At 35.4% G+C, this 19,960-nt stretch overlaps 1 protein-coding gene across 1 annotated transcript; it reads left to right on the top strand.

Moving 5' to 3' along the window:
- Nucleotides 1-5,488: 5,488 nt before the first annotated feature.
- LOC147493349 (uncharacterized) lies at nt 5,489-7,800 on the top strand. Its single transcript, XM_086567831.1, has 3 exons — nt 5,489-5,791; nt 6,305-6,478; nt 7,078-7,800. The coding sequence occupies exons 1-3, from the start codon at nt 5,489-5,491 to the stop codon at nt 7,798-7,800; spliced, it is 1,200 nt and encodes a 399-aa protein (XP_086423957.1).
- Nucleotides 7,801-19,960: the final 12,160 nt, after the last annotated feature.

Consider the following 19,960-nt stretch of genomic DNA (forward strand, 5'->3'; position numbering starts at 1 on the left):
TAAACATACTTACAAACACCTAGCAATATAAAAACACATCTTGAATATATGGCCAAGTTAGCCACTCAAATCAGTAATTTTAAATGTTCAACTAGTCCAGACCACAACTATGGATGCACAAGTCGAGGGTACATCTACACACAATGCCCACTTAGCAGGCCAAAAACCCAAAAAAAATAAATAAAACTAAAGAACTAGAATTATAAGATATATATATTTCTAATCTGTAATTAAAAAAAATAGTACAACAACATATTCTATGATATTAAGGACGAAGCATTACTTTGTAAGACTTGCCGACTTCATATATAATATAGGATATCACATATTGTTAACGCTATAACACTTGAATCACACAGAACACATATATTGCTTGCCGACTTTTTAATTATAGCAGAAATTGAAAACCTTTAAAATGTTAATAGAACTAACAAGTGATTTATGATAAATTTAAATGGAACCGTAAAGTTTTGAAGGAAGAAAAATTGTGCTTTAATGAAAGAGACAAACCTGGTTACTTTGTTCTTTTGATTTTCAGAAAAATCCACCGAAAAAGATTGTGCTTTTGTCACAAAAATAGAGAATATTAGTTTTCTACGAGAGGGCTTTGAAGAGAAAGAAGTAAATAGTTGATAAGTACTTGAACCGACCGGATGAGTTGTATTTTTCATAACTAACCTAGCCGCCCTAGGTTAATGAGTTCTAATCGCAGCGGGAAAACGAAATTTTATTCGCGGTTAAGATTTTATTTTCAAAGTTTTTTAATTTCTTCGGCCGCTAAAACTTAACTTAGAGTTTTTCGTTTAATTAAGCTACTACTAAAAAGCCCCGCCTATCTAATGGGCCTAGAGCGAAGCAATGTGTCCATCAAATAGCTACCACTAGACATCACTTTTGAAAGTGATTTGCTATTCCAATCTAGACGTCACTGGTAAAGTGATTTAATATTTCAAATTTTCACATCATTTATAAAGTGATGCAAAAAGTGATTTAAGAGATTAAACGACATCACAACGTTTACATCACTTCTAAAAGTGATGTTGTAGACCTTTTCTAAGTCACTTTTGTAGAAAGTGACGTTAAAACGATATTACCACCAACTACTAACATCACCTTTGAGAAAAGTGATTTCTAATGTTATGTACGACATCATATTTTTAGAAGTAACGTTGATTAAGTGATGTCATATCATAAAATTGTTGTAGTGGCCCCAATTTTTACGAAACAAGATTTTTTAGGTACAAGTTCTTTTTCGTGTTTAGTAGATTAATTTCGCAAGATTTGATTAATCAAACTGTTAGCCATTTGAAACAAATTAGATTTTGAATGTTTAATGTTTAAAAAAAAACTAAAAAAAAATATATAGATATAAATATTTTAAAAAAAAAATTAGTTTATTTTTAGTCTTAGATAAATAATAGTTTTAGGATAATATCATGTTTTTACTTTACCATTATTATTTTTCAAAAATATAAAAAAAAAATAATTAGGATAATATCAACTTAGATAAGGTTTAGGATAACTAGGATATGGTTTAGGATAATACCAACCTTTTTCCTAAAGTGAAAAGTCACTTGTCTTTTGGTTGAAGTTTAATAACTTACCAAGTGTTAGAAGTTTGATCAACTTGGACCATTTGGACGCGTGAGGCGAGTAGTGCAACAATACGCTCACGCATCTCAAATCAACTTAAAGATTAAATTTCTAATCATTGACATTTTCCTTTTCATTAATCTTGTTAAGTAGTTGTATAGTTAAGTAATTAGTTTTTTATTTACATTATGTTAAGTTAAGCCCACGAAGGACAAGTTATAAATTATTAATTGGTTGTGCCACATTTTCAACCCGACTTGTGGGTTTAGTTAGTCAAAATTTGTAATCGAACAAAACGCTCGAACGATTGGGCTTGATTCTCAGATCACGCGCCAACAAATGTCGACTACACCTCAAGCAGCATGTAGGCACGACTTGAGAGGTAAACTTTCAACCTCCTCACAACTCCTAGTCAGAGGATACTTGCTATTTACAAAAGCATGTTTGTGTAACTTCGTATTTAACTTCCACATTGTATTTACTTTAATGAGCATAATGCTAAACCCGAGCCAAATAACAACTAACCATTGGGAAGTCATTACCTAATGTAGATAAACCGGACGATGCTTGTTACTTGAGGCCCAACTAAACAATAATTAAAATCAATCAACTAAAGTCAAAAGTAGTCACGCTCCTCCATAAAATGACAAAAATATAGCCACGATGATTTAGAGTAATTAATTACCATATTCCATTGGACCAACTACCTTCCTTACTCCCCTCCCCCAGATTTACTATGAGCGAGTTTCTTGGTAGCACACCACTTGGTGAAGTGATTGCTTACTTTTCTGAGCCGTGTGGTAGATCCCACCTAGTTTCATGCCCAACTATTCATTTGAATATGGAAAAGTAATCTATAGACCAAACAAATATTTTCAAAATGCCAAAATGCACAAACGCATTTCAATTAATTGTGCATCATCTTTGTTTGAGCATTCATGGATTATCAATATGCATCACAGCCACCATAGAATTACAATGCAAACCTAGAACATTGTTCTGTTTGCGGTAGTCCTTATCACTGGTTATCTCATTGTCCATCATATACCGAATTCGAGTCTACTACAGGAAATCTTTAAGATTACGAACCTCAATTTTCAAGCTTCCCTAGTACTCAATGCACTCAAGAGTTTTCTAATCATGCAAATAATTCATGGAATTCCACCACAAATAGTCAACCACCATTCATGTATCTATATGGTCAGTCAGAGTGTGGTGTAAACCAAAGTCCATTACCATTCATATCACCATCCATGTCAAATTCATATCCTACTCTACCATCTATCACATACCAACTTTAACAGGTAATGGCCGAGCAAGAAATACAACTTCAACAAATAGCAACGACATTATGTTTTCTCCAATCCAGTTCCAAAGATACCACATCTGAGACTAATATTCTTCCCACCAATCCAGGACCCATCTAACAAAAGGAACAAGGTGTTACTATAACAAAACAAATTGCTAATGCCCAGCCTGATATTTATGACCAATTAAAAACCCATCACCATCCACCTAACTATCGTGTGAATTCTGGATCTTATGATGATGACTATATGCTTGAAGTCACAGTTTCTCTCATATGCCTTAATGCATCATCACCCATAAATGAGAAACTTCTGCAAAAGAAACTCAAGAACCTGTGTTAGAGATTAACTCGACGCACTTGGATGATGACATTGAGAAAATTTATGAAGTTTTAGGAAGAGAGGACAAAGAATGAAGTACCTGGAAAAAAGGAAATAAAATCTATGGTGGAAAGTGGATCTGAATTTTGTTTGGCCATTAAAAACTTATCGATGGAACAAATTTGTGACATCCTTACTATTGCAGGTATGAACCACAATTTTGTGGATACGCCAAAACTAGATAAAGAATTCTCTTAGTTTTCGAGATCATATGAAGAACCACCACCCAACCATCACCATCCCACTTTAACACCTCTTGGAAGCCAACCTCCATTCATAAAAAATCCACCAATTTCTGAGCACTGCACCACTAAACCATTAAAAAGAAACTTCCAATTCGCACTTGAACCAATTGCCTCGGAAGTCCTTAATAATTTTCCCAACCTTCCCAGTAAAAAAACTTTGCCCAACATACAAACTCAAGACTCTATCATTTCAGTAGTTGAGAACCCTAGTATGTCCTATTTCGAATCATCTGAGTTTCATGAAGGACAACTACTACCACACTCACACTCTCTTGGACAATTTAAACATGATGAGTTATTACATAAGTTCCACGATGGGTTACATAAGTTTTCTCGTATCATTCTGCATATTACACTCCAACTACATCATTTCATTTTGTTTGGGAGTACTTCAAAAGATATTGAATGAGGTTCACCATAAATATTTTAGAACTTGGATGAAAGGCAGTTTTAGAAGGATGGAAGGTAGACTTCTTTTGCTTTAGAACCTATTTACTAACTCTAGTTAATTGAAAGCACAAATATTGAAAGAAATACTTTGATTGAAATGAAACACAACTTGAAAGAAATAACTTGATTGAATGAAGAACAAAAATTTGAAGAAATAACTAGATTGCAAATGAAGAACAAAAAATAAATGACTTGAATGTAAAATGACTTGAAAATAAAATCCTACATGACACTAGAATAAGTCTAGGTGCATTCTCTCATCCTACTTTTGAGTTCCCATACCCCTACTTTTATAAAAGACTGATTTGTCCTCTCCCATTACATTTGAGACACCTCACCAAGTTGTTTTATGCTTTTGCTTTTTGATTTCTTCTTGATCAAGATAGATTTTAGAGAAAACCTTTTTTTGTGTCAAGGACATCTATCTCTGGATTTCTGAGTTAAGGATTTGACTTTCATCTCTCTGGTTTTGAGTCATTGACCTTTGACCTTTGACTTTGACTTTGAATTTTTCAACACTTTTTTATAGCAGCTTCGAGTCTTCATAATAAACGTAAATAAGGCTCCTTTTGATGCTAAGATGCAGCTTTTATGATAAGTGGTTTGAATTGCTCTGTAACCTGGAAAAGGCAATAAAAGCTATGAGTTGTCTTTTCATTAAGCGTAAGAAGGGTTACAATGCAGTAATGTAAGGGTAATAAAATACACATTTGGGAGCTGATCACTTTCATATGTTTTTCTATAAAGATCCCTAACTGTTTAGACTATTAGTTTATAGCTAACAACATATCATATGCATAGTTTTGGAGAATCTGACTTAAAACGACCCCACATATAGTCTTGAACATCTTACTATAAAAGATTCAGATTATGTTTTCTCGATGCATTCCATGGGATTGCATCCTGAAGGTAACCGGGCCCTCCTCTTGGAGTGTGTGGTTGTAAGCAGGGCCGGCCCTAGGCCTTGCATAGGGCAGCCAAATGTTTGCTAAATCTAAAGGCCCCGTCCGCCACTTAAACCCACTACTGTGTCAACTTAAAAGTTGATTTAGCCCACCCAAAAAAAAAGTCCACTTGCACAAAAGTCCGATTCAATGTAAAATAAAACAAAGGGTTTATCCTTCTGCGTATTATCTTCCCTTTTTTTGGCCTTTGTTTTCGCCTTTCTAAATTCATAAAGGGTTTTTTCATCCGGTATTTGATATTTCTAATTTCGTTTTTTTTTATAATCCAAATCAATCCTTTCTTTTTTAAGTTCCCATGTGCTTTAGTTAGGGATTATTTAATATGAACAAGGCATGGTTCGTTGGTGCTTTCACTGCTTTTTTTTAACTAGTAGGAGGGATTATTTAATTCCTTATGTTGTTTTTTCAATTGGATATTAAATTATTTGAACAGGTTATCCGTTATCATTCATCAAGTTTCAAGTAGACAAGTGCCAACCCACTTTAACGGAATTGTGAAAAAGACGTATTAGACTATTAGGTTGTTATTTTTCTTAGGATTTTTCTAATGGCGGGGACTAGAGCGTATCCATCTGGTAATGAAAAAAGGAAAAAGAAACAAAATATGGAAGCATTGGCTCAATCTCAAGCAGGAGCTATAAAAAAATTATTTACGACTACGAAACAAGTAGAGAGTTCAAATGCAAATCCTGCTAACGAGATACATGAGAATGACAATGGCAATGGAGAAGAAGTAAATGATGAACAAATGCTTGAGGAACATCAAGGGTTGGTACATAAAGAACAAATTAATGAAAGGCATGAAGAGTTGATAAATGAGGAACGAATTAATGAAGGGTGTGAAGAATTGGTAAATGAGGAACTGGTTAATTAAGAATTGGATAATGTGGAATCTAAAAATGTGGTGATTTAATAACATGTACAAGCCGATAATGATTATGAAGAACCGGTGAATTATTATGATCCAGGAAATTGGAATAAGATTGACCAAAAATTTAGAGACTTACTTGTACAAAAGGGTCTAGTAAGAGATCATAGTCGTACTTTTCCTAGAAATTATGAAAAGAAGCAATTTTCTTCCTCTTATTACACTCGACATTTGGAGAATGGGGAGAAGCAAGATAGAAGTTGGCTCGCCTATTCACATGCTTTAGACAAGGTATATTGCTTTTGTTGTAAATTGTTCAAGCAAAATGGAAAGTCTACTCTATTAACTGATGAAGGATATGACAATTGGAGAAATCTTACAACAAGGCTTAAACAACATGAGAAACATCCTGAGCACAAAAGATGACTTAATAAATATTGGATTAAATTGGTAGATCGACTAGACAAGATTGAAACTATTGATAAACATATTCAGGATCAGATTTCAAAGGAAAGAGAACATTTGAGGGATTTTTTACAGAGGGTACTTGTTGTTGTGAAAACTCTTGCTAAGAATAATTTGTCATTTTGCGGGAAGCATGGTAAGATTTATGAAGAGAACAATGGAATTGTTTTAAGTATAATTGAAATGATGGGTAAATTTGATCCGGTTATCCAGAAACACCTCCAACGTCCAAAAGCATGAAATTCATCATCATTATCTTGGTCACAAGATTCAAAATGAATTGATAGAAATGTTGGCAGGTGAGGTTAAAGGGGCGATAGTGAAGAAAATCCAAGATGCAAAGTATTTTTCAGACATCCTTGATTGTACACCTGATATAAGTCATGAAGAACAAATGTCTCTTATTATACGGTGTGGATGTTTCAACAAGTCCAATGAAAGTGGAAAAATATTTTTTAGAATTTTGGAAAGTGGATGACACATTGGGTCTAGGACTTTTTAATAAACTGAAAGATATGCTAGATATTCTTGAACTCGACATTGGGCCGAGGTTATGATAATGGATCCAATATGAAAGGGAAACAAAAAGGTGTACAAAATAGATTGCTTGAAGTTAATCCTATAGCATTCTATACTCCATGTGGTTGTCACACACTTAATCTTGCTCTATGTGATATGGCGAACTCTTGTCCAAAAGTTGTATCTTTTTTCAGAGTGGTGCAACGTATATATTCAGTGTTTTCTTCATCTACAAAGCAGTGGCAAGTTTTTAAAGATAGGTTCAAGGTGGTCTTACTCTTAAGACATTGGCACCAACACATTGGGAAAGCCATTTGGACAGTGTTGCAGCGATAAAAGAGCAGGCTCCACAAATTCGAGATGCTTTACTTCACTTGGTTGATACAAGTGATGATCCAAAGACAAAGAGTGATGTTGAGTCTTTAGCAACACATGAGCTGGAAAATTTTGAATTCTTGGTTGGCATGATTATTTGGTATAATGTATTGTTACAGGTTAACTTTGTTAGCAAACTCTTGAAAAAGGAAGACATGCATATGGATGTAGCTATAAAGAAGTTGGAAGGGCTCATTTCGTATTTTGAGAGGTATAGAGTAACTGGATTTGATGAGGCTATGGTGGAGGCTAAGGAGATCGCGACTGCCATGCAAGTTGAACCTGTTTTTCGTGAAAAACGTATCATTCGTAGAAAGAGACAGTTTGATGAGAATTCTACTGAAGAACTGCCACAATCTGCTGAAGAGTTGTTCAAAGTCCACTACTTTATATATATATATATAGTTGACCAAGCTCTTTCTTCATTAAGGAGTCAATTTGAAGAATTTCAAAATTTTGAAGGAACTGTTGGGTTTTTGTATGATTTGGAGAAGTTGAAGTTTGCAAATAATACTAGTTTAAAAGCTTCTTGTGATAACCTTGAAAAGTATCTGAAGCACGACACAGTATCTGATATTGATGGGAAGGAGTTATTTTCTGAACTACATATATTGAGAGAAGATTTGCCATAAAGCATAAAGAAGGCGGTTGATGTGTTGGATCATTTGAAGTTAACAGCTAGTTGAATTGTTTTCCAAATGCATGGATTTCTTACAGAATATTAGTAACCATACCAGTTACAGTTGCATCTGGAGAAAGAACTTTTTCAAAGTTGAAATTGATAAAATCTTACTTTCGGTCAAGCAAGTCACAAGAAAGATTGAATATGTTAGTTATGTTGTCCATTGAGAAGGGATTGGTGGAGAAAATTGACTATGCAAGCGTAATTAGTGATTTCGCAAGTAAAAATGCTTCAAGATTTATTTTTGATCAATAGTAGTGTACCTTTCTTTTTAAGTTTTATTGTGTTAAGAGTACTCTGTGATGCTTGGTCCATGTCCTCCATATCCCCTTGGACAGTCAGAAGTGATTTGGTAAGAAAAAAATATTTTGCGAGTTTTGTTGATTTTTTTTTTATTAATATATAGGCCCTATTTTCGGGAGCTTGCATAGGGCCCCTTGAAACCCAGGGCCAGCCCTAGTTGTAAGCGTCGGAACCTTAGTCAGCATATGTCTCGTGCTTTCTAGTATATCTAGCATTTTTTACTCGTAGTTGAGTAAGTGTGATCTTATGGAGCGAGTATACAAATTTTATTTTTCTTTCTTTTACATTTCTTTTTCAAAATAGTTGTTTTTCTCCATTCTCATTATGAAAGATTCTCGATACATCAATAGTTATGTGATTTTTCCAAAAACAAAACAGGCAATGGATTCCACCTAGACCAACCCTTAGAAGTACGCAATCTCCATTCTTCTAAGGGTGGTTTGAGGATCAGTTATGTGTTACTAAGGGTTGCCCATATCACCATGCACTTTCTGTCTCAGCTTAAACCATATAGATACCAATTGTCCCTTGCTCAACAACATATCATCACCTCAACCATAAGAAGTATGTGCTTTCAATGTACCAAATGCACCATGGAGGCAACACCCAAATTATATATGGAGTACTAATCCACAAACCCAACCACCTCCAAGGTTCGTTCACCAATCACGACAAACCACCAAATACATTTAGATAAGGACAAGGTAACTACAACAATCGGAACAAAGTAATGGCTCCATCCTATTTTAACTAGAACTAAAAAAATCCACCAATCAACAACTAAAAAGACCTAGTTTTGCATAGTAAATCCCCCAACACACACATAACTGAAGCCACTGTCTGACTGGATTGGGTTTAATAAAAAGCCGACACGAAAGTTGTCTAAGATCACCTATTATGATTGGTTTTAAAAATTTAGAGTTAAAGAATCACTGTTCTTGGGTACAAGTATCTTTATAACATCTCTACATAGTTTTCAAAAGTTGAGGATATAAAAATGAAAATTATATCCCCGGAGTAACCAAAATGATATCGGATCAACATATAATTTTATCTTCTTGCTAAACCCTCTATATGGTTAGAGATACCTTTAGATTGAGAAAAACAATTACTCCACACACACTCACACACACATTTCATGTGTCTGTTTAGATAGTTGTTTATGCACTTTACATTTCACAGTTTTTATTTCTTCACTTGTTAGTGTAATAATAATCATGTATGCATGTTAGATTTTCTTATGCGGAATTTGGTATAGGAATAGAAAAGAATATATATACATTGATAAGCGCATAATTGCTACGCATTTATGCCCATATTTATATTATATTATCTAGTTAATTAGTATAAGTTCTTTTGATTAGTCTGTTTCACTGGTTTTGCAGGAATGGACATGAATACGACGAAAATGGTTGAGACTGAGGACTTTACGAGGTTGTAAGATCTTCACGACTTGAATCTATAGAGAATTCATGAAACAAGGTGGGGAATAGCATGAAGGAGATAAAATAAAGCTGTTGTGAAAAGTTGAGGTACTGTTGTCAAGAGGTCAAATCGCGCCCACGCCCTAAGAAGCCTATGTCAGAGCACGACCAACGCCCTCTTCGAAATTTTTCAGAATTACAATGTTTTCACAGCACCCTTCGCAACTTTCCTCCACTGCTTCAACTCAATTTGGATAGTTCCAAAAGGAATTAAAACATGGAAAGGAAGCTTTCTAAAGCAGTTCCAAAGCTTGTACGCCCTAATCCATCTTTATATATACGAAAGAGAACACAACAGCCTCTCCAGAACACCAAAATAGAGAATAGGAAGAGAGAAAGAGAAGAAGAAGAAAGAGAGCACGAAAGTAGAGTAGAGAGAACTAGAGAGAGACTCAACCCATGGTATAAACAGGTGATATCTTGAGTGAGGTTGAGGTTTGGAGCAACACAGGAGTAGAAGAAGAAGGCAGAAGCTTGAAGCAAGGAATAAAAGAATTCACTATCTACATGAGTTTATCTATCCCTTATTATAGTTTGTGTCTAATTAATATTATGTGTAGCTAAATTCCAAGTTAGAGCTTAGAGGAAGCCCTAGACTTGCATAGGCTTATACTGTTTAATTGATTAATTGTTCTCGGAACTTAAAGATTCATTGATTGCTTTCATATTGATATTAGTGGTTTACCTTCATTGATTATATCTTGCATGTTATGCCATGACTTGACTAGTTACTAGTTGGATTAATATTCTGTTCTTATCAAAGCATCGTTTTTATCGTTTACATAAACTTGTGAGAAGTCGTGTTGTAAGAAGATGATTTTTGCTAGGAGTTTATATTCTCGTTTGCTGAAATTCAATCAAACCAATATATATATTTATATAAGAGCTCAACGTTCACATCTTCAAGCAAGCTAGGGTTACCTTTCCCTCGTGTCACTCGTAATTAAAATAGAACTTTAAATTAGTTTAACTAAGATAATCTACAACGGTCTAAAGTGGATTCGAATGCCTTAGTATTCTCTCCATTAATAGTATTTCATATAAGTATTATTATTTGCATAGTTTAACTAGCTTTAGTTAATAATTACTATTCCTACAAACCAATATAGTTCGGATAAGATTAAGTAGTATTTTAATATTCAATTGTACCCAACACGCATTCTTTGTGGGATCGATATCTGATTTGCACACCTACTACAATAGACCTCGTGCGCTTGCGAGTATTATTATAAGTAAAATAGGATTTAATTAGCCTGTTAATTTAGGTCGGTTAAATCTCTATCATACATCATGCCAAAAATTTTGATTTTCTGCATTATACATGTTTGTCAAAAATAAATACAAAAACCCCAAAAATTTCATATTAGAATAATTACGTAACTTACTATTATAATAACCCATGTATTTCCCATTCTATATCCAACAACCCACGCTCCAAGCTTGTTTGGGGGTATATTTTCAACACAATGAATAGAATACAGGTGTACTACCATTTTTGCTCATGTTCCTATGATAATCAATTTCTTTATCTCTTCATATTTTGAGGACAAAGCATATTTCTGTTTGGGGGCGGTATAGTAATATTTTGCAAAAACTATGCATTTCTAATTATATTAGATATAGTAGTACATTTCTTTCTTTCTTAAATTTTTTTCGAAAAAGTTGATGTATATGATTTGATAGTGTTGAGAAGGGTTTTGTTATTCATCTTAGATTCTTTGTTTGGAGGAATGGTTTTGATGGATGAAACACTAAACTTTGTAACTCTTCTTTCCTAGTTTCTTATGGCTATTTGGAATTACTCTCAATCTTAAACTATTGGTTGACTTGTAAAGGGATGAAAACTAGCTTTTAACTTGTTGTTGAATCAAACATGGAATGAAAATGGTTCTTATGGTTATCTTACTACTCACAAAGTAATACTTATTTGAACTAGTCAAATGAGTATGACTTGTGTTTGTGGGATTAAATCACTATAAAGATAAGAAGAGAAAACTTGTATGGAAGAAAAGATGTAATGAAAACTTGTATTGAAAGATGTAATGAAACTTGTATTGAAAACATTAAGAACTTTTATTGAAAACACTAAAGCTTGAAAAACATGGAAATGGAAAATTAGTATATAACAATTTAAATTAAAACATTTAATCTACTCCTAATGACCAAATATTAGCTCTAGGGTAAAATTCTTTTTCTACAACTTTGGTTTATATAGGACACCATTTACAATTATACCCTTCCTTCTAGAAACAATCTTATGGGATTTTGACCTAAGCCCACATAATAGAAGTCTTGACTTTGGTTTTAGGTCCCTGGTTCAGTAGCTTTCAGTCTTGATTCCTTAAGTCTTTGACTTTGACAATTGACTTTGACTTTCTGGTAACTTTGCTCCAAAGCTGGAATCTTCCCAAGCAGCGTAAATAGTCATCATTTTTGTGCCAAAATGCACATATTAGGAATATACATCATAAATGGCCTATATCCTGCAAATGGTAGTAAAAGCTATAAGTTGTCTGTTCATTAAGCATAAGAAGGGCATATTTGAAGTATTGTAAAGGTAATCAAACGCACATTTAGGGACTGATCAACTACCTCCGAATAGCATTTTGCTTGTCCTCAAGCAAAATATGAGAGAGAAAAAACTAAGAACACAAATGTGTGATTTTTTATATTAATCTCGTTTCGCGGAGTGCGATTGCATTGACGATATGCAACAAGGCCTTAAACCATTAGGACTTCCCTAGTGGATGAGCTTAAGCCTCCTAAGATTTTTCCAGAGAATGTACTCACAAACTTCCTTTATTCAGTACAAAGGGTCTCGTTTCCTTATTTATTCTCAGAGGTTTATACATCTCGTTAACGGGAGAATAAAGAAAAGCTCCTTTGAACTCAGAATAATATATATACATTAGTTTAATCATCTAAAGATAAACGTGCAAAATATGAGCGGTAAAATGCAAAAGCAAAGTCGTTTCTAAAACTTTTGGAGAGCGTCTTTAAGTTAGGTTCTCACAAGGGTGTGTTGCAATCACAACTCTGATAGATTCACTCAAGTTTCATTTTCTCAAGTGCAAAGGGCACTTATATTCCTCACATACTCGAATGACGTCCAAGGAAACTAGGGTCGATTGATCACAATATCCACTTACTATCACACAATCCTATTCCTAGTTGAGCTAGAGGTCTTTTATTAGGAATTACAGGGCTAAGGTAGTGGTTTAGAAATAAAGGGAAGGAAAAACAAACTCTAATAAGTTGAGAAATTGGGTCTTCAAGATATTTGTAACTCAAAAAGAACCTCGTTTTGTTTTTTGATTCCGAAATTGTGATTAATTATTTTAGACCTTTAGCTTTGTGACTCCATAGGATTTTGAATTTTTGGGAGTTCTAACTTTGCTTTTTTTTTTTTGAAATCGACTCCTTTTGATTTTGAACTTTTGGGAGATTTTGATCTTTGAATATTTTCTTTCTTTTCTCTTTTGATGCTTCTAACTATTCTGTTTTTGTACAAGGCCTTCTCTTTTCTTTTTACATATCATCCAATTATCAACTCGTCAGCTGGGTAAGTTTTTTATTGTGTGTAGTAACAGTTCAGGGATTTATGGTGAAGAAATAAAAAGGCTTTTAGAATTTGGTGAAGGCTCAAGGGGGGCAACTAAAGGAAAGTTTACCTTTTTGGGTTTTAACGTTTATTTGGCTATATCAATCCAAAAAGGGCCTAAATTCTCTCCTAGGATATGGCATGGTGATCAAGCAAGTGAATGTGTTATCTTTCTATCCAGACATCCTTGTGTCATCACTCAATAATGATTCAGATGAGGCTTTCAGCTAGATTCTCATAGGATATAGAACTTAAATGTTCTAACTTTGGTCTCGGAAACTCACTGCTATATACAATCAAATGCTGATGCATGCCATTAATGAAAAGGTTCAGAAACTATTGTATGTATATTAGTCTGAGTTCTAAACCATTTATTCATCATAAAAAAAGGAAAAAAATACTTTTAGTACTAAACAGAAAAATATTTTTGGTCTTTTCAAAATATTTGAAGAAAGAAAGAAATATAGAAAATCTATCTAATATAAGAAATGCTAATAAATAAATGTCTAGTTTTTGCAAAATGTTATTATACCACCCCCAAACAGAAATATGTTTTGTCCTCAAAGTATGAAGAAAAGGAAAGAGATTCCCATAGGAATATAAGCAAAATGGCAAGAACATGTACTATGTTCTTCGTTATGAAAATATACCACCCCTAAATAAATTTGGAGCATGGGTTGATAGATATAGAACGAGAAATACATGGTTTATCTATAAGATAAAAAAGCGTAATTATTCTAACATGAAATTTTTGGCTTTTTTGAAATTTTATTTGGAAAAACGTGCATAGTGTAGAAAAATAAGAAAATTTGGGCATGATGTATTTGTATGTCCTTCTGCTCATATACCACAAATCTTCATACATTCCACAAAACACAAACATACATAACAGATAATACTAAAAAATCTAGAAGTGCAGAAAGTAAAAACAGATAATACAATGACAATAAATTACATAACTATGCGGCCACTAGGGAGTTGCCTAGTCAAATTCTGTGCGGGATAAATAACGACGTCGAGACGAACTCGAGTTACTCCTGTCTCTTCCCTCTCGTCGGACTCTCTCAGGTGTAGAAACCTATGGAACTAACTCGTCTCGCAGCTCTTGAAGCATCTGGAGAGTGTTGTCTTGAAAGGTGTGCTACTCATGTTGAATACTAGTCAAGTGTTGATGTAGTAAACATTGACCCTCATGCATGAATTGTAAAGCTTCCAAGGGATGTGTGAACTGGGACAGAGCTCCTGGAGCAAAGTAGTCGACAGGAGGTGGAGGTGGAGCTTCGTCATTATCGAAACCGTGCTCGATCTCTTGTACAGCCTCTGGGGATCAGTCGTGCTGAACGCAATGAAGGTAGATAGGAGTGAATGTGGCAAACTTGACTGCCACAAAGTCACTCGGAACTGCTGCTCCCAAACTAAGCATGAGCTTAGTTACAAGGATAAGAAAGGGAGCAGTACTCCGTCTACACTGAGATAGTTGGTCCCACAGGAAAGAAGCAATACACAACCCATTATTCCAGGTTTGTAAAATCCAAAGAATGTGAAGGATCGACTTACTGATATCTTAAAGTTTCATTGTCCCCACAAGGTTGTGCGCAATCCATGTTGCCACTACTAACTGGTTCTTTCTCAGAGAAGTCTGCCTCGCGCAAGTGGAACCAACGACATACTCGCCCTCTAACACAGTCACATGCATAAAATCAAACATTGTGCCATGAAACTACTGACTCTCGGGTACCTCGTGTCGTGCTTCGATACCCAAAACTGATCCAACTGCCTGCTTAGTGAACAAATGAGAGCAACCCCCAAACGAAACGGTAACCAAGCCTTCGTTATCGCGAGCTAAGTCGTGATAAAAAGCTTGAACAAGAGAAAGGGAGTAATGGGCGGTGGTTTCTAGCAAGAGTGGCCTCCAACCTCTTCTAAGGATTTATGCTCTGAAGAAAACATCAAAAATCCCCGAATCAAAGAGATTAGAAAAATCCATCTCGGGTACAATCTTTCGATTGGAAACCATGGGAGGATGTTTTGGTTAAATTGAATGTGGATATGAGGTGGGGTGAAGGTGGGAAAGTGGCAGTCGAAACTATTTTGGAATTGACAAAGAAGTAGGCGCGGCACGGGCGCGTGTCGGCTTTTGTTTTGTGAGCTAGGGTTTTGAGTGGAGAAGATGGTATGTCGGGCGGTCACATGGTTGCGTTATAAACCTGCGTACAACCATCAGTTGTTGGGTTTTTAAGTTTTGAAATTTTTTGCCCAAGCCCATATGAAATGTGGAAATACCGAAGAGGTCCCGTCTTGTCTCGTAATGCGTAAAATGCAAAACCCCGCTGCGTTGCCGGTCTGATTCAGTCTAACGAACTATCAAAATGATCAGCGCAAAAAATCCTATCCAACGGTATATCACGTGCTTTGATCGAAGGTTCTATGACACACAAGATGATAGAGGAATGACTTGAAGCGTGAAGATGACATAAGTTGTATACACGAATGAGCTCTAAAAAAGTATAGAGTATGCCAACTTGAAACAAAGCACACAAATAGCATAATGAATAAAAAAGAGTGTTACGAGAGCAAAGGGAACGGATGGTGGAAAGAATATACAAACTTGAAATTAAAGACAATTTTTTTTTTTTTATATTTTTGAAAAACTGTAAAAACGGTGGGTCGTTTTTAGTCAGATCCCCAAGACTCGAGTCAATCCTAACCAGATGGTTTGATGACTCTATGAAGCTGAGCTCGGTGCTTAGGTGTAAGACACATGTAGACTATAAATACTGAGCCTTTGCTTATCGGTTGAAGCCCAGGGCAGTCTAGTGTTTGACATCGCAAGCACCAGTTCTCCCTGCTTGCACGTCGTCTACGGGCGTAGGAACTTTTTCCTACACCAGGTGTGGTGGTGTGAATTATCTTCTAGATATCATGTTTTATGTCAATCGGAATAGATGCAAAAACTTCTAAATGTCTCCATTGAGCCTTTCTCGGTGGAGAGGAACTGTTGTTAGACATTTTGAAAGGTTTGCAGAAGGGGGGGAGAAAAAATGTTTTTGAAATTTTTGACAACTGGAAATTTTGTAGAGTTTTAGAAAATAGGGGGAAATTTTTGAAGTTTTTATTCAAAATGAGTCTTTAAACGTCAGATTCTCGAGACAATAATGGATGGGTGCATAATAGAATTAAACAAATCATGGTTTCACTTTGGGTTACACCATTTGTTTAATTCTAGAATTCAACGCCTCGTCGAGTTTTTTTTTTTTTTTTTTTTTTTTCTTGTTTTTCTTAAAAGATATCTCTAACAAGATAGAGGGTTTTTGCAAGAAGATAAAAGCATACGTTAATCCAATATCATTTTGGTTACTCTGGGACTTAAGATTTTAATTTTTTATATCCTCAAGTTTTTGAAAACGATGTAGAGATATATATAAAGGACTCTTACAAAAGCAGTGATAAAAACATACCATAACAGCTTGTCTTAGGAAACTTTCATATGCATGAAAGTGAACCCAACCCGCATGCATGAGCTTCAGATTATAATGAAGTTGGAGGATTTATCAGGCAAGACATGGAATGTCCTAACCCGTGCGAATAACGCAGTGATATAGGCGACCCTTAATAAGCAAAACTGATCTCAAACTGCCCCTAGATTGCGATTTTCTAGGGATTGATCCGTGTAGAATCCATTGCCCGTTTTGAAAAATAAACACATGACTAGTGTTGTATCGAAAAACCTCTATTATAAAAACTGGAAAAATCAAGAACTTTTATGAAAGGGTGAGAGAAGGACTTTTCTTTTTGGCTTTTTAGATTTTTGTTCCTAAATTACTATGACAAGAAAATATAAACTGTAAAACTACTAAGAAAAATCATTATGCTGAAAGTGATCCTCTCAATAGAAGGTGTTTGAAATTAAGTGATTTTAATTGAGAACCTGTGTGGGGTTTGGCTTACATTGGATTGTGCACTTCCTTGTTTTGCAAGAAAGTGAATCTAGTGAAGAGGACTAGCTCTATTGCTAGATAATCTAGTCTTTCCTCTCCTAATCTCTAGTTAGCCCTATTTTGTAACTATTTCAACTAGAGAGAAAGACGAAGCTCGAAACAATTAGAAATCACCCATTGAAGGAAAAAGTTTCAAAATCAAGGACTATAGTTATCAACCATCCCACAGTATGGCATGCCTATGGAAGACGAGACATGCTAAACAACCATGAGAGACAACCGTAAGACACCTTCACTCAATCCCTATCACCTTTTGCTTTGTTTCACATCTCTTCTTTGTAGAGGAAAGACTACTGAGCGTCAAAGGTGAAGATTGAATGAAAGAACTTATGTAAGATAGAAAACTAAGAAATAACAAAAAGCAGAAAATGTAAAGTAAATGACAGGAAAAGAAAGCTATTTTTAATAAAAAGAGTGAAAAATAAAGAAAAAAAAATTGTATACTTGCTCCATAGAGGTGCACTACTCAAACTACGAGTAAAAGTGCTAACAAGGAATATGCAAGTATACATGGACTCAAGGCTCCGGCACTTACAACCACACACTCCAAGTGGAGTGGCCTGGTTATATTTTTCGATGTATTCCAAAGAAACAGATGTAAGGGAATGAAAGGATTGGAAATATATCACAGAACAGAGAATTTAGGTGCTTGTAGTTTCCAAAGCTGAGTTCGCTTGTTTAGGATTAGGAACTGCTTGTCCAAGGAACACACCTTTCTGGGCTTTCTCTTGAGTTAGGTGGTTTAGAGATTGTTGTATGGACACCAAGATTTGAGATTGTTGATGCATTAAAGATAGCATCATCTTGGATGTTTTATCTAATGGGACATTAGTAGGTTGAGCAACTGGAACTAGGTCTCTTTGGTTGTTGATTGCGGTGGATTTTGGTAGTTCTGGTTAAATTTGGATGAAACCATTGCTCTATTCTGATTGTTGTAGGTACCTTGTGCTTGTATGAACTGATTGAATGAAGTTTGTGGTTTGACATGATTTGTGAACCCTGGAGGTGGTTGGTTTTGTGGATTAGTATTCTATTGAAAATTTGGGTGTTGCCTTCATGGTGCATTTGGTATGTTGAAAGTACAAACTTCTTCTGGTTGAAGTGATGTTATGTTGTTGAGCAAGGGACAATGGGTAGATAAATGATTTAGATCAAAACAGAAAGTGCATGGTGCCATATCGATGTTCATGATTGGTTGAGGAGTATGGTCTTTTTGTTTGGTTGCAAGGGCATCTGTCTTCTTTGTGAGGGTTTCGATTAGTGTTTTCATCTCTGGATTGGATTTCACCTCAAAGATACCATTGGCTTTAGAAGTACTGGGCTGGGATGTTCTGGAATTGTTTGTGTCACCACAATGAGTACTCTTTTCTGCTTGTCTTCTAGAAAGGTTAGAGCTTCTGTAACACCTTTATCTAAAAAAATTCCATTACTCATGATATCTAGTATGACTTTGTGTTCTTGAAGAAGACCTTTGAAAAAATATTGGGCAAGAGTAGATTTTTTGAGTTTATGGTGAGGACATGAATGGAGCAGGTCAGAGAATCTATCACATGCTTCAGAGAATGTCTCACTCAGACTCTATCTAAAGAACTGTATCTTGCTTACTATCTCCTCTGTTTTCTTCGGTGGAAAGTACTTCTTCATGAATGAGAACACTACCTTTCCCCATGTACCAAATGAATCGGCCTTCTGCGATAAAAGCCATGTGTGGCTCTTGCCAGCTAGAGTGAAGGGAAACACTCTCAATTTAACTTGAACATTAGAAACACCAGGATGATTGAATGTACTGCAGACCTCATATATTTAGCATAGGTGTTCATATGGTAACTCGTGTTTGAGACTGTGAAATACGAGTAAAAGATTGAACACGTTAGGTAGGATACTAAAATCGCTATTGAGCTGTGTGAGTCGTATACAAGATGGAGGTCCATCTTGTAATGGTGTGTAGAAACTAGAGAGAGGCTCTTCAGCTTGAACTACTTCATCCGCCATCCTAATAGTTGGGGGATGAAAAATAGGAGAATGTCGAGATCGACGTGCTCTCCTTCGTTGGTAAGTTTTAAACATGCTAAGCTTTGTATAGCCTGAGTGTAGTCTCATGCACGATTGCGAGACTATTTTAGAATATACTTACATAGGCACACAAATGTGTTGGATGCTCAAACAGCGAAATTCGTTTGTAGCTTTGAAGTTTTTGAAAAAGTTGCATGCAATGTCTGTAGATTAGATACTATGCCCTATTTGAATTTAACAGTGGGCACGAAACTGGGTTTTAGGAACTACACGTGTCGAGGGAGAAGATCACTACTTCACCAAATGGTATGCCACCAAGAATCTTACCCACGGTATTTCTGAGAGAGGGGAGTGAGGAACGTGGTTGGTCCTCTGGAATCTGGTAGTTTACTACTCTCTTTGTTTGTGCTAGATGTTTGTCCTGATGGACGTGACTAAATTGGCTCTTCTTGGTTGATTTTATCTTTTTAATTTGGTCTATGTAACAAACATTTTCACACAACGTCCGTTCTAAAGTGGGTCTTAATCCCACTTTTTGTTCTTTTACGGCTAAGGTTTGGCCTTTGCGTTAAATGTAAAGACGAGACTGAAATATAAATCACACAATCATCCAAGTATGCTTAGTAACACACAAGTATCCTCTTACACTTTGTAGCGAGGAGGTTTAGAAATTACTGCCCAAGGTGTGCGTACACGACCCTTGGGGTGAAG

This window comes from Coptis chinensis, chromosome 6 (genome assembly GCF_015680905.1).
Source record: "Coptis chinensis isolate HL-2020 chromosome 6, ASM1568090v1, whole genome shotgun sequence".
Lineage (NCBI taxonomy): Eukaryota > Viridiplantae > Streptophyta > Magnoliopsida > Ranunculales > Ranunculaceae > Coptis > Coptis chinensis.

Coding starts and splice junctions, on each gene's coding strand:
- LOC147493349 (XM_086567831.1), top strand. CDS start 5,489: ATGGCGGGGACTAGAGCGTATCCATCTGGTAATGAAAAAAGGAAAAAG. Junction 5,792..6,304: donor ATGAAGGGTGTGAAGAATTG/GTAAATGAGGAA, acceptor AAACATATTCAG/GATCAGATTTCAAAGGAAAG. Junction 6,479..7,077: donor TGATGGGTAAATTTGATCCG/GTTATCCAGAAA, acceptor CTTACTCTTAAG/ACATTGGCACCAACACATTG.